Source organism: Silurus meridionalis, chromosome 15, assembly GCF_014805685.1.
Source record: "Silurus meridionalis isolate SWU-2019-XX chromosome 15, ASM1480568v1, whole genome shotgun sequence".
Taxonomy (NCBI): domain Eukaryota; kingdom Metazoa; phylum Chordata; class Actinopteri; order Siluriformes; family Siluridae; genus Silurus; species Silurus meridionalis.
The window spans coordinates 17,678,973-17,692,706 of NC_060898.1; the positions used below are offsets into that span (position 1 = coordinate 17,678,973).

Consider the following 13,734-nt stretch of genomic DNA (forward strand, 5'->3'; position numbering starts at 1 on the left):
AGGTGTGCATTGTATGTAAAGTAGGTGCATACACTATACAGACAAAAGTATTAGGACACCTGACCTTTCCTTCTATATTTGTGTCTCCTCTTCTCCAAGCTGAAGGCACATCATTGTATGGGATGTCTATAATAAAATGTTGAGCGGCCTTCTATGGAGCTCTGATCTCAAACCTACTGAACACCTTTGGGATGAATTTCAACACTGACGGAATCCCAGGCCTACATCAGTGTCTGACTTTACTAACACACTTGTGGCTGATGTCCACAAATGTCCACAAGCACACTCTAAAATCTTGTGGAAAGTGTTCCCAGAAGAGTGAAGGGAATTGTAAGTGTAAATTGGGATTAAATGTGGAATGCTATGCTGAAAAAGCGCATATTTGTTAAATCTGACCAGGTATCTGCAAAATCGTGTTAAGCCTGTGAGCTTTTTAATTGGTAACTGTGGTTTTTATTGCAGCCAATAGGTAGCAGCATAAAACAGAAAGAAACTTGTTGGCTGTTCATTTTGCTTTCAGAATTGGTGGTGGGGCCAGAGAAAGAGCACGAGACAAAACATAACGAGAGCACCACTTTGTTCCCTCTCACTAAATTACGCTTCACCTTCACTTTGCCCATACTAGTGATTGCAAATCCTGCTTCTTTCAAAAAAAGAAGCAGGGACAGTCAGTGCTCACTGTTTGCATAAAAGAGCTGACTTGTGAACAAAAGCTCACAGATAGTTAAATCTGCAAAAAGACCAGCTTTTGCTTTGTCGGGGAAAGAGAAAGAAGTGGAACTGATCGTGATCATTGGCCTAATTTTATGTTAAAACCAACCTGAATATAAAACCAAATAATTCTGTTCATCAGTTTATGTGTGAGCTTTTAGTTAGTATTTAAATGCTTGTTGATTTTTCTCTGAAGTTAAAGCAAAAAATTGCACGGATTCATTCCAGAGTGACTCTTAAACAATAACCACAGACAATCAAACCACAACTTGCCTTATGAGTGTTAATGAATAAATTATAGTGATAATGATACATTCTTATTTTTTCCAAATACATAAACCATGATAAACACACATGAATCAGATAAACAGGTACCAAGTAATTAATGACATAACATACATAAATTTCTAAGACATAAAAATACATAATGCTCTTCTCATATGGAGTGCATGGAAAAAATTAAAGTGGCCTTGTGATGTACCCAGATCTGCAGGCACACTGAAGTGATGGTACAATAAGAGAAAAGGGATGAGATATTGTAAGACCCTGGTATACAAGAACAGCTCCAACATGATTTCAAAACAACTCTCTGCCTTATTAAAGACAAAATCCTGATAATGACACCAGGTGCTGTGGATTAGAAATACCAGTATTAACTCTAGCCCTTAATGGATTTATGAAAAGCTTAAAGTAATGTGCAGGAAAGTGTCTTTGGAGGATGTAAACAATGACAGCGTTGGATCGTGCACCTGACTGAGAGCAGTCTCAAGTGAACAAGATCCCATCATGTCAGGAAAACACTCCAAAGAAACTTTGCTTGTAGATGTGTATATTTCAAAATAATTTTGTCTTAAACACTGAGATTAAGGTTGTGGTTAAAATATCATTAAAGTCTTCAACCATGCATACATCATATCCTGAGGAATATAGTGAAATACAATATTTTTTGTGGAAAGGCCACTGCTACAAATGATCATATACTGTCTAAACAAAGCTGAAAACTTAACAAAATAAAACAAAACGTAAAGTACATAATTAGTGCATGGCCACTCGGCCGTGCTGATCAACATAACATAAATAATGCAGTCAACAATGGAAGCAACAAAAAAAAAAAAGGGGAGGAAGATTTCAAGCTATGATAGACGTGTATATATGTATATAACTAGAAGTGGTCAAGCAATGGTGCAGAAGTCAGACATACCCAGGTGTAAATCCACTTAACACCACAAAACAGCCAATTAAATAATACAAGCAGAATGCCCAGCTGCCCTGCAGATTCAAAAAGGGGTTAAACTAGAAAAGATGATAAATGCTTGAATGTGCAAACCTCTTCTAAATGATAAGTAAGGGGTTGGATGCCCTTAAAATTGTATTCACATATTTCACAATGCTGTAAACCTGTTGCTCCTTATGCAATTAGGTTCCTGCTTAAGAGGCTGAAGTCACAGTAAATGTTACCCGATTTAACATAAAATGTGAGTACAGTTACGCAAACCCCAACAAACACAGACATACGCTCGTGGTTACTGGTATTCGCTTTTAGCTCATTCAATAAAGTTATGACGGAAATATTGCAATATATTAAGATGAGATTAGAAATTAATTGCTTGCAGTTGATCAGTGAACTGTATACAAAGAATGACTAATAAAGAATAAAGACTTTCGCTTGCAACGTCACAGGAATTTCAATACACTTTAGCTACATTAATAATTTAATATGATTGGGATTGTGCATGCATATCCACTTATTCAACTCCCCACTCGCTTTCTTGAAGATGAACTAATAGTCAAGATATGTTATGGTAGGTTGGCTACTTGCAACTTGTAAACCAGGACTTTGTGTCATGATCCGAACAAGTATGATGACGAAGTCGTGACGCGCGAGATGTCCAACTTGGCACTGGAAACGACCGTCACAGTGTGAGTGCACCCTCACCTAGCACTGTTAGTTATCTGTAGTGCAAATCAAACAGGTTTTGAGGTGAGATTATAAAAGCTGGCATTTCAGTTGAAGAGAATGGAGTCTGGGTCACGGTTGGCTATTTGAGCCATGTGCTTTAAAATGTCCTTTTTGGTGATGATTCCCAGCAAACGTCTGGAAGTGAAGAGACATAAGATATAATGTATGACTATTTGTGTATGATCAACCTGCACAATAACTCATCCACACAGCTTTACCCTGTCCTTTTAATAGTAAGAGTGTAAGAAAATATTTGTAAAAATATTAGCGTTGTTATATTTTGTTTGGCGCTTATGTAGCAATTCTCAAAAAACGCAATTTCAATATAAAAAATAAATATGCAAGATGCATGCAATTTTTTTAGTTTTGAGTTTATATCCTGACCTCGATATGGATAGCGGAAGAAGTGGGCTTAAACTTGAACAGTAACAGGAAGTACCAGCCTAAGGCCATGCCATGTTAGCTGAATGTTTGACTGGATGCAAAATAGACAAGGACGGGATAATCCTGATAATCGTTTCTTAGTTTTTCCATAAAAATAAATTCAGATTATTATCTAAAATATATCTAAAATAATAAATGTGTATTTGTTTCAATTTCCACTATATTTACAGCAATAATAGATGCATACTCAAAAACTTTAAATGACCAGCTTGGATTTGTTGCTTACCCATTATGAGTGACCAGACACTGGCGTAGCCCGAGTTTGCGGAAGATGTCCACCACAATGTCCATGGCGGTGTGATCGGTGACTGTGAAGGGACTGAGGTCCATGATGCCACGTAGCTTCAGGGGCGGTGGGAAGTTAGGGGGCTGGGGCAGAGTGTACTCGGTGAAGAAAATCCGTGACGTGCTCACCACACCCTCCTGGCGTTGCCGAGCATTTTCTAAAGAGCAAAGTGGAGAAAAAAATTGAAAATCAACCCAGAACAAGCACACTACAGACGTATGACACCAAGTATGTATTTCTATGAAAATCTACAAAATGCAATAATTTCTATTAGTTAACTCCTTTCTATAGTTTCAAAGTTTTGTTTTCCTGTCTTTTATTAGAATTGCAAAACTGACACAGGGCATTTCATTCTAAATCTTTTCTCTGCTTGAAAATATGAGCCTAGTTTATCCAGCTAACGGTTGATGGTTTTACTGGTCAGCACACTGTTGAGCTAGCTAATAAATTTGGAATGTGTCCACTCCTAAAATATACGAGACAAAAAAACCTCAGCATCTGTTTTCTTTTGGAAAGTCAGGGCACAGTTGTGGATGTTTCAGAACTCACGCACCGATTGAAATGATGAGATCCCGGCGCAGCACAAAGCCTACCAGCCTCTGTGACTCATGTGAGACAACCACAGGAAAACCACTGTAAGATGTGTCCAGAATGAGATTCTCAACCTCCTCCACGCTCATGCCATCTTGTGTAATTACTGAGAGCGGGGGGTCACTATGACGAGGCCTCATAACGTCCATGGCCAACGTTTTGTGGCTGAACTCCTCTTTGGGCTCTAGAAACGGGTAGCCGTTCAGACGGATGTGGGCCTCATAGATGCCCTCGCGACCCAGGGCGTCCGCCACCCACTTGCTGGTCATGGTGGCAGCCATTAGAGGTACAATGTACTCCAAACCACCAGTCAGCTCAAACATAATGACCACCAGAGAGACCGTCATTCGAGTTACACCACCTGCAGAGTAAGAAGAGTATTTATTTATTTATTTTTTTCTTTTTTGACATGTTCCATATCCTTGCCTTATTTCACTTTTTTCAGGAATACACTTGTGAATAATTCAATACTGAAAATTCATAATCTCTTACCCAAGCATGCAGCAGCTCCCACCATCGCATAAAGGCCTGGTGTGATGCAATCTGCCCCAGGTGAGCACCAGCCCTTAAAGATAACCCAGTCATGATTGTAATATGCCAGCTGCTCCATGCCTACCCCAAGCAGCCTTCCTGCAATCGCCCCCACAGCCATGCTGGGGATGAACAGACCTGAGGGGACCTGCACAGAGGAAAACAGGGAAAACAGCCAGTCAAAATTCAAAATCCCACATAATAAATTATAATATTAAGCAAGATAAAAGTAGTTATCATCATCTGCATATTATATTCATGCTGAATATTAAGGGTCTCCAGTATATACACATGCCCTCTTCTCCGGATGCTATTAAACCACTCCAGTGAAACATTAACACCTGCCAGCTGTTGTTAAATTCCTCTTAAAACAGGAACTCTGCTCTCTTTAAATGTCATTGTTTTACATATCAAGCTGATCAATTTAAATTAAAATAAATAATTAAAGACAAACTGACGTTTCACCAATCATATGCTATCAACATCACTGGCAGCATGTTAGATATTTTCTACTAATACTACTAATAGTGGTATTAATAGTTCTGAGAATTAAGAATTGTGCAGTCCCAGTGTGTTAAACACATATGCAAATATGTATGAAATGTATCAATTGGCAGTTGTGGTCTGTGTTGAGACGGCATTACAGTTCGTTGATGATTCTGATAGTCTGAGAGTAAACACTATTCTTCAGCCTATTGGTTCTGGAATGAATACCCCGGTACCGCCTGCCTGATGTGGTGTGTGGTAGACAAACTATAAGGCTGGGAGAGTCGCTGACGAGCTGATTTAACAACTGCCATGGTGTGCAGGGACCAGGACAAGTCACCAGAGAGGTAGACACAAAGAAACTTTATGTTCTTGGCTCTTTCTATGACGGTTCTGTCGATGTGTAAAGGGTTATATTTAATCTTCTAAAGTCCACTATCATCTCTTTGGTTTTGCTGATGCAGAGGCAGAGCTTGCTATTACTGCACCATTGTAATAGAGTTCTCACCAAATCTCTGTAGGCCATTTAATCTTCATCGGTTATGAGCCCCAAGATGGAGGTGTCGTCGGCAAATTTTAAAGAGGACATAGGACACAACCCTGAGGAATGCCACCGCCAGTGGAGAAGTAGTTATTCCCAATTCTGACCACTTTGGGTCTGTTAGTCAGAAAGTCCAAAATCCAGCTACACAAATGAGAGTTCAGTCCTAATTCAGCTAAATGCCATAAATGTAAACTAACAGCATTCTGATGCAAGTATTTTTCCTGTCCAGGTGTGTGAGAGCCTTTAGTATTGCTAAAGTGATGCCATCCTCTGTCTATCTGTTTTTCCTGTATGTGAATTGGGGAGGGTCCATGGTGGTTGGCAAGGAGGAACTGGGGTGGTTTTTGACAAGCCTCTCAAAGAACTTCATGATGCTGGAGGTTAGAGTCACAGTGCGGTAGTCATTCAGGTAGGTGATGGAAGATCTACTGCCCTGTGACACTAACCTCCAGCATCATGTTTTATGTGTTGGATGAATTTAAGAAAAACCTTTTTTAGATTTGCCCTATTAAAGTCTCCAACAACAATAAAAGCAGCACAGTATTTGTTCTCCATCCCATTAATTGTTTCATTATGTCCAGAGCATTACTCTTGTTCAAGAATGTCCAGAGCATTACTTTTATCCTGCGATGGTATGTAGGTCACTTTTAGAATGTCGGAGCTGAAATCGCGCGGGAGAAAGAAAGGATGTATTTTCACTGTTATGAGTTTAACATTAGGACAGCAGTGCTTGGCAATGACTGGAGCACCAAAGCGCAAACACTGCCGCCTTTGTTCTACCCGAAGCAGTTGTTCTGTCCTGGCGAGATAGTGAAGCCACTGTCTGGAACGGTAGTGTCCAACCATGTCTCACTGAAGGCTACAGCAGTTTCTCATGTCTCATTCATTTTCCCCAAGATTTATATCCAACACTCAATGCTAGAACTAGAGACTACATATGATACTACAAAGTGAGCCTAGACTAAACCTTTAAGTAAAACCAAGGACCTATCAGAAAACAGCATTATAAGTTTCTAAAACCAGGGCAACATGTCAGCAGTCAGAAACATCATCATCTGCACTTAGTTGCAGCTTTTCACTACAGAGTTAGAAACCGGATGTAAAATCCCTCTATTTTGTAATGCACATCCTGGCCTTTAGAACTATGCTTGCTTACAAAGCCTGATTTTCAACTATTTCAACTGACCTTCATGCCAAAAGTAACCACGGTGATGAGCATCTTGAAGACGAGCGCCAGCGCCAGTTGCCACATGGCTGTAAAGACCTCGTGGCCGGCAGGTCGGTCAGGCAGGGTGTTGCTGTTGCTCTTGATGTCGGTTCCGTTAGCGTAGTTGCACAGCTGTGAGGAGTCGAGCAGGCCACAGTCATTAAACAGCTCTGAAATGAGCTCGCTGGTGCTCATGCGTGTGTAGCTGTTGGGGAACGCCAGAACAGCTGTGACAGCAGTCACCACCAGCACCTCCAGGACTGGGTAGTGACCCAGGCGTGTTGTTTTGCGCTGCCGACACCATGCAATGTTCGCCCGGATGAAGAATGCTCCCCAGATACCGCCGAAGATGCCCAGTAAAACAAAGGGCACGAGCTCAACAAGGTGCCAGGGTGAGTGAAACTCCACATAGAACAGCACCAGCCGGCTGTTTCCAAACGGGTTGATGGAGCGCAGCGTGAAGGCTGCCACAAGGGCGGCGAAGAAAGAACGCCACAGTGTCTTTAAGGGGAAGTAATAACTCACCTACAAGAGAGAAATGTTAAGAGTCAACTCTGTGATGGACTTAGTACTCTGGTTGACAATAAAAGAGATAAGCCGTCTATTCCTTCAGGAGTAACAAAACCACTTCAAATGCACAAATAAACCGAAGTAAAAAAATAAAAATAAAACAAAGTCAGCACAAAGCAATAAATAACTGGAGGTCACTTACCTCCTCTAGACTGAAGAGAACTCCTCCAATAGGAGCACCAAATGCCACTGAGACACCGACTGCAGCAGCGGCAGAGAGAACCTGATGAATGAATTAATTATATGAAACATAAAGAGGTAACAGTTACCATAGGCCACAACCAACAAATCTTAGTTTACCAGAAAACATCTGAACCCCATTCGGGAAAGTTTTGAATGCCATTTCTCTCACTCACTCACCTCTCGCCTTTTGGCCTCATTCTTTCGGTACTTGGTAAAAAGGTGGCACAATATATTTGCACAGCAACAGGCCACATGGACCAGCGGCCCCTCTTTGCCCAGACTTAGTCCAGATGACACAGCCAGCACCAGAGTAATTGTTTTAATCATCAGGGTCCACTTGCCTAAGTAACCTCGAATGATAAACCCACTGAGGATGGTCTTAATCTGAGGACGAGATAGAGGTGTGTCCATATCGTAAACGACAACGGGATTTGCACCTGGACAACATTAAGTGCGGAATAAATAGTAAGGAAAAGAAAAGAATTGCTATTGTACCTCAGGGATCCCAGAGCCACAGGCATAAGGAGCAAATGCTCTAACCAGAGACACTGCAAGGAAAGAGAATAGCAGAGCCCAGCACACATATATGAGATAGTTTAAGATATAAGCAAAAGGCCCGCCATTGGAGCCAATCATTAACTCGGCCCAGCTCTTCCACTGCGGACACTTGTCTCTCTCCTGGAATGTGGTCTCCTTGGAGTTCCAGCAGCAGTGTTCGTGGTTGAACCAGAAGCCGTTGAGACATACTCCTTCCTTCAGGTCGGTCATCCAGTGAGCGGAGATGTCGATCCCGCCAGCCAGAGCACCTTTACAACAAATTAGGAAATAATGCAAGTATAAGTTTAGTGAATTTATGAAATAAAATCAAAATACAATAATAAAACATTTCAAAACATCTCAGCAAAGTCATGCAATAAAAAAAGTTTACTTACCTGACATCAGTCCAATAAATAACATGAGGAGCCAACCGGAGAAGGCATCACTGATACTCTTTATTAAAGCCCATGTAGACTCTTTACTCTGCCTGGCAATCTGCAAGATATGATCAAATTTAAAAACAAATTAAAATTTTATTTGTGACATACACATTCATATAGAGTGCGACAATACTGAAACGCTTTTTACGACTGTCCAACATCTAAACATGAAAATAGAAATAGAATATTAAGTCTAAATTAAATAAAACAAATAAAATATAAAAGTATATTAAAAGTATAACTATAGAGTACATATACACATACACACACATATACATATACATACATTCATACACACACTAGGGGAAATATATATATATATATATATATATATATACACACACACACACATACACATACATACATACATACATTCTTAAACATATGATGAGGAAAATCTGATAAACATTTATGGCTGGAATACAAAGAATAAATAAAAATAAAAAGTCTAGCCACACTGGAGACTGGACTGCCAGAATGATCTCACTGTAGTGTAGTATATACAACCTCTCTGTGACGATCCCGGTCCTTGGACTTCTCTCGCACCCAGTCGATAGTGTTAAAGTCTTCATAAGTGCCCACCCCAGGCACAGGCTCGTCTAGAAGGTCCATCAGTTTAGGAACCCCGTAAAGTCCATTCCCAGCTCCACCTGCACATTTACAATGAAGATGATGGACAAATACAGATAGAGAAGTTTAACCTCTGTTACAGCCTTTTATTCTTTTAGAAACTATTTGTGTTTTAAGAAGTTAATTCAAATGAACTAAAACAATAATGATAAGACAAATTAAAAATTCTAGGCAATTATGGTATACACCAATCAGGCATGACATTATGACCATTGACGTGAATAACAGGTGAAGTGCATAACACTGATTATCTCTTCATCATGGCACCTGTTAGTGGGTGGGATATATTAAGAACAGAGTGAACATTTTGTCCTCAAAGTTGATGTGTTAGAAGCAGAAAAATGGGCAAGTGTAAAGATTTGAGCGATTTTGACAAGGGCCCAATTGTGATTACTAGATGACTGGATTAAAGCATCTCCAAAACTGCAGCTCTTGTGGGATGTTCCCGGGCTGCAGTAGTCAGTATCTAGCAAAAGTGGTCCAAGGAAGAAACAGTGGCTCATTAACGCACGTGGAGAGCAAAGGCTGGCCTGTGTGGTCCGATCCAACAGACGAGCTACGTATGAAGTTGCATAGCCACATACAGGTCAGGGTGCCAATAATGTCAATGTTATGCCCGATTGGATTTATCCGGGCTTGGGACCGGCACTAAGAGTGGCTGGGGTTGGTTGGGCAGCGGTGAGAGCGCCGGATCCTAACCACTAGACCGCCAGGAACCTCTTTTACATTTTAGACATAAAATAAATTGTGGTGGAATGTGACATAATGCAAGGTTGACTATTTTTCAATAACAGAAAATGTCCAAAGGGTTTTATTCGTCTCAGAGCACAGAAATGTTTCAATTACTATCACTTTCATTTATTAATGAATTTCAGGAGTACACGTTTTACAACTCCGTATTTTTCTCTCACAAAGTTAACGAGAAAATTGCATTATGTGCGAATTCCTAAACACTTTCCTATGCTGGTGACTCCTTCCCAAAAATATAGTTTTAAAACATCCATAACATGTTAAAACAAGTGCATTAATATAAACCTGTGCTCTGATCTGCAGTACTGTCTAAACCGCTATAACAGATGATTAATGAACATCTTCCAACCAATCAAAATTCTAATCTCTCTTCTTATTCTCCCTGTTCAAATGGCAAATTAGTTATTATTCTATATTATATTTCAAGTGGTTATATGGTTCTTTTTTTTTCATCTGAGACATGTGTTATAGTCTTCAAATATTGGGGTCATTTGGAAATCCACCTGCTTCATTGTCCCGGTCTAAAGGAGGCACATCATCAGTGCTGGAGAAATCCAGAGTGGCCCCGGCGATTTCCACCAGATCCTCGTCACTGCTGGTGACCGTCTGCAAGTCGGGAAAGTTCTCAGTGTAGCCAGAGTTCTCCATCCTCACCTCACCCAGGGGGCCAGGACAGGTAATCCTGTCATCACACAATGTAGAATAATTCAATAATACACCTTACAGCAGGGTGTTGAGCTGGACGGACCGCGCCATGGCAAATCGCAGCCTCAACCCCACCTCTCAGTCCGGCCAGTAAAATATACAACCATGAGAAGCATACGGAATATCGAAAAGCGTTGAAGCCGTACAAATGTTAATTTTTAGTTAATTACACATTGAAATTAAGGAAAGAAAAGAACTAACTCTGCAATACTGAAACACACGGAGACCTGGGGCACTTAATATATAACTGGTACTTAAGCAATCACCACAAGGAATAAACAAATCGCTGGAACACACACATTTATGATCCAAATCCAAAGCATGCAAATCCGGTTCTTTCTCATTACATCTGTTCCTATTACATTTTCTCATTTCACCTTTAACACACAAACCAACAGAGCAACTCTAAATACTGAACACCTAAACCTGTCTTTACTCCGACCTAATAAAATAGAAATGTACATATTGTAGCTTCTCGCATCTTCCAGAAAGTGAAATACACATTTACAGCTAATGCTACACAGCGCTAGCTCCAAAAAATTATTAAGAGTAGAACAGAAATCTCCTACCTGTTAGTTCAGCACTTTCAGGTTCACCAAGTTACATATTCACGTATTGCCTGAATGTGTATTGTTGTCCGGTTGGTTAAATATTAGCTTATTAGCTGCCGACGCTAGCTAGTTTTAGTCAGCCAGTTTGACTTGCCAGAACAGACATGTCTAATCGAGTAATGCTCGCCGCCGAAAGTGACTCAGTGATCGATTAACAGACTTTAGACAAATTAGCCGACAAAAAAAAGAAAATATTGTGTTCAGTTAGTTTTCATCTTAGAAAGAGAATTTGGAAATGCAAAATGACCGTTTTAAAACAAAATATGTTAATTTTCCCGTTTCTTCGTGGATGATTTTATTTTATGACAAAGGAAGTTTGACTTTCAGGGGAACGTGTCAAAACGAGGGGCTCTAAAATGATTAAGGGGTACCGGAAGAAGTAGCATTAGTAGTGATTGATATCCGTCGACGGCAATACGTTTTGTTTATGTGCGGTTTGTTTTTCAGGTGGAAATATGTAAAAAAAAAAAAAAAAAAAGTCATTCAAAAAGCTCAGGAACATGTGCTGTTCGTAGTTGCACTTATAACCAGAGGAAACTTAATTTGTGGGTTAAAGAACGGCGCTCTGTACACAAACCTAAATTTAAAAGACATGCCTGTCATGCCTGACTACTCCCTCTTTTAGAGGTCAATCGATTAATCGATTTTGCCGATTAATCGTCATCGATAGTTGCTGGAATCCATACTGATAGTTTTTCCGGCTTTCGGTCTATTGTCATTACAAGAGAGGCCTCTAGAGGCGAATCACTGACGCCATGTGCTGTTTGTTTCTCCACGTAAAACAGCGCGCTGCACAAAGAGTGTTATATTTATTTATATTTGTATTAATTATATGAATTTATTAATATATTTATTTTAAAAGTTTGTTATAAAGTTCTGTACTATTTTTACATGGGGTGTAATTTTATTTTTAAAATCCCCAGGATTGTAGCTTTTTGATGTAAAACACTAATTGGTGCTCCGATCATGCTTCTACTACCAGCTAATACGTATGGTAACAGGGGTGTAGCCATCATTTAAAAAGTGGGGGAGACGAAATGTCTAATGTTACCGGGGTTTTTTTCCCCCAGTTAACCCTTGCGTAATTGACAGGTTTTATTTTTTATCATAATTTTTTTGCTTTATATGCTTTCTGATTATATATGATTATAAAACAGAATGATAGAAAGAAATACAACAGCTTGCCACTGGGACAGTACCCTTAAAAGGACATCTTTGTACCTTATTTACCCCCAAAATGTATAGTTGTACATTAAGGAACACATTGGTACTCTAAGGTAGTAATGTGTACCTTTTTAAATATAAAGTACAAGGATGTCCTTATAATGGTACTAAGAGTATATTGTTTACATATTTCAAATTGTATTTTGTGTATGCACAGTACATGACACACAGTAATCTACAGTCCATGTTTCAGTAATAAAACAAGTAATTCAAAACAAACTATTGAAAGAAAATATGTATTTAACTCAACATGTCAAGACCCTATATCATTTATACAATGAGATGAAATACACATTTAGTGTCACTTATTTTAAGCTTCCTGGCTGGTTTGTTTAAAAGTAGTAGTTTTTTACACAGTGTTAAAGCTAACATATATCTCAATATATAAAGCTACTTAAAACCCTCATTCACTGGACTACATTACCCATCATCCTTTGCACCCCGTCATCCACCATGTTTGTTTCCCGTCTTCACCTGTCTGTTCACCCAAACTCTATTTATACTCATCACCACTGTCTTCACTCATTGTCGCTTATCGTCTTTACTACTTGTATGTATGTGATTTACCTGCTCCTTATTATTAAAATTACATCTTTAATATTACTATTCGTGTCCTCGTCTTTCCGTGTACATACTGTGACACAGAGTTAAACATGCTGTCAAATCTCACTTCAACATTATCTTTATTCTTATTTGAAGGATTTTGATAAAACACTTGTTAAAACAAAAGACGTTATAAAAGAGTTTAAGGAAAATACCTTTAAAACTTGCTAATTATTCAACAAGAGCAACAGGCAGAGCTAGTAAACATTGTGCAACACAGTTCGGATGCCATATGCAACTTACACTGCTTGACTTTTTTGTAAAAAATGGAGTAAATCGTTTTTTGCCGTTTTGAGCTCATCGGAACCGAATGTTTGATACAGCGCGCGAGACCGCGGATGCGACTCGAGCTACAGTACTGGGACGTGTTATTATGACGTGACAAGCGAGTGACTGGTTGCCATGGATACGTGAACGTCATGTATAGACTATCTTGTCTCTTTGAATTTTAAATCACTCTGCATTGATGTACATTGCTCCATTAAAACCTCAACATGTCGTGAACACAATTCTCCACTAAAAAAGTGAGGGGGACGAATTTACCGTGTCCCCCGTGTAATCTACGCCCCTGTATGGTAATACTAATAATATAATACAATCATCATCATGATTAAGTTAAAAATGCTAAAAAGTATTTTTAGTACAAAATAGCTAAATGCTACTGTACCTTATGCACGGCTACTTTTTTAAATCGTCCTTCCATTCTTCTATTAAGGAAGGG

The 13,734-nt window shown here is 39.4% G+C and overlaps 1 protein-coding gene across 3 annotated transcripts; it reads right to left on the bottom strand.

Annotated features, from left to right (window-relative positions):
* Nucleotides 1–980: 980 nt before the first annotated feature.
* Nucleotides 981–13,334, bottom strand: clcn5a (chloride channel, voltage-sensitive 5a). Of its 3 annotated transcripts, none has more exons than XM_046868126.1 (12): nucleotides 13,257–13,334; nucleotides 10,374–10,552; nucleotides 8,998–9,140; nucleotides 8,446–8,545; nucleotides 8,009–8,319; nucleotides 7,691–7,897; nucleotides 7,473–7,553; nucleotides 6,740–7,285; nucleotides 4,485–4,671; nucleotides 3,955–4,353; nucleotides 3,342–3,558; nucleotides 981–2,806 (listed from the first exon to the last, which is right to left on the bottom strand). In XM_046868126.1, exons 2-12 carry the CDS (start codon nucleotides 10,516–10,518, stop codon nucleotides 2,716–2,718), a joined length of 2,427 nt encoding a protein of 808 aa, XP_046724082.1. In that variant the 5' UTR covers nucleotides 10,519–10,552; nucleotides 13,257–13,334; the 3' UTR covers nucleotides 981–2,715. The 3 variants fall into 3 exon arrangements, with proteins under 3 accessions (XP_046724082.1, XP_046724081.1, XP_046724080.1); XM_046868125.1 differs by lacking the exon at nucleotides 13,257–13,334 and adding an exon at nucleotides 11,145–11,465; XM_046868124.1 differs by lacking the exon at nucleotides 13,257–13,334 and adding an exon at nucleotides 10,875–11,123.
* Nucleotides 13,335–13,734: the final 400 nt, after the last annotated feature.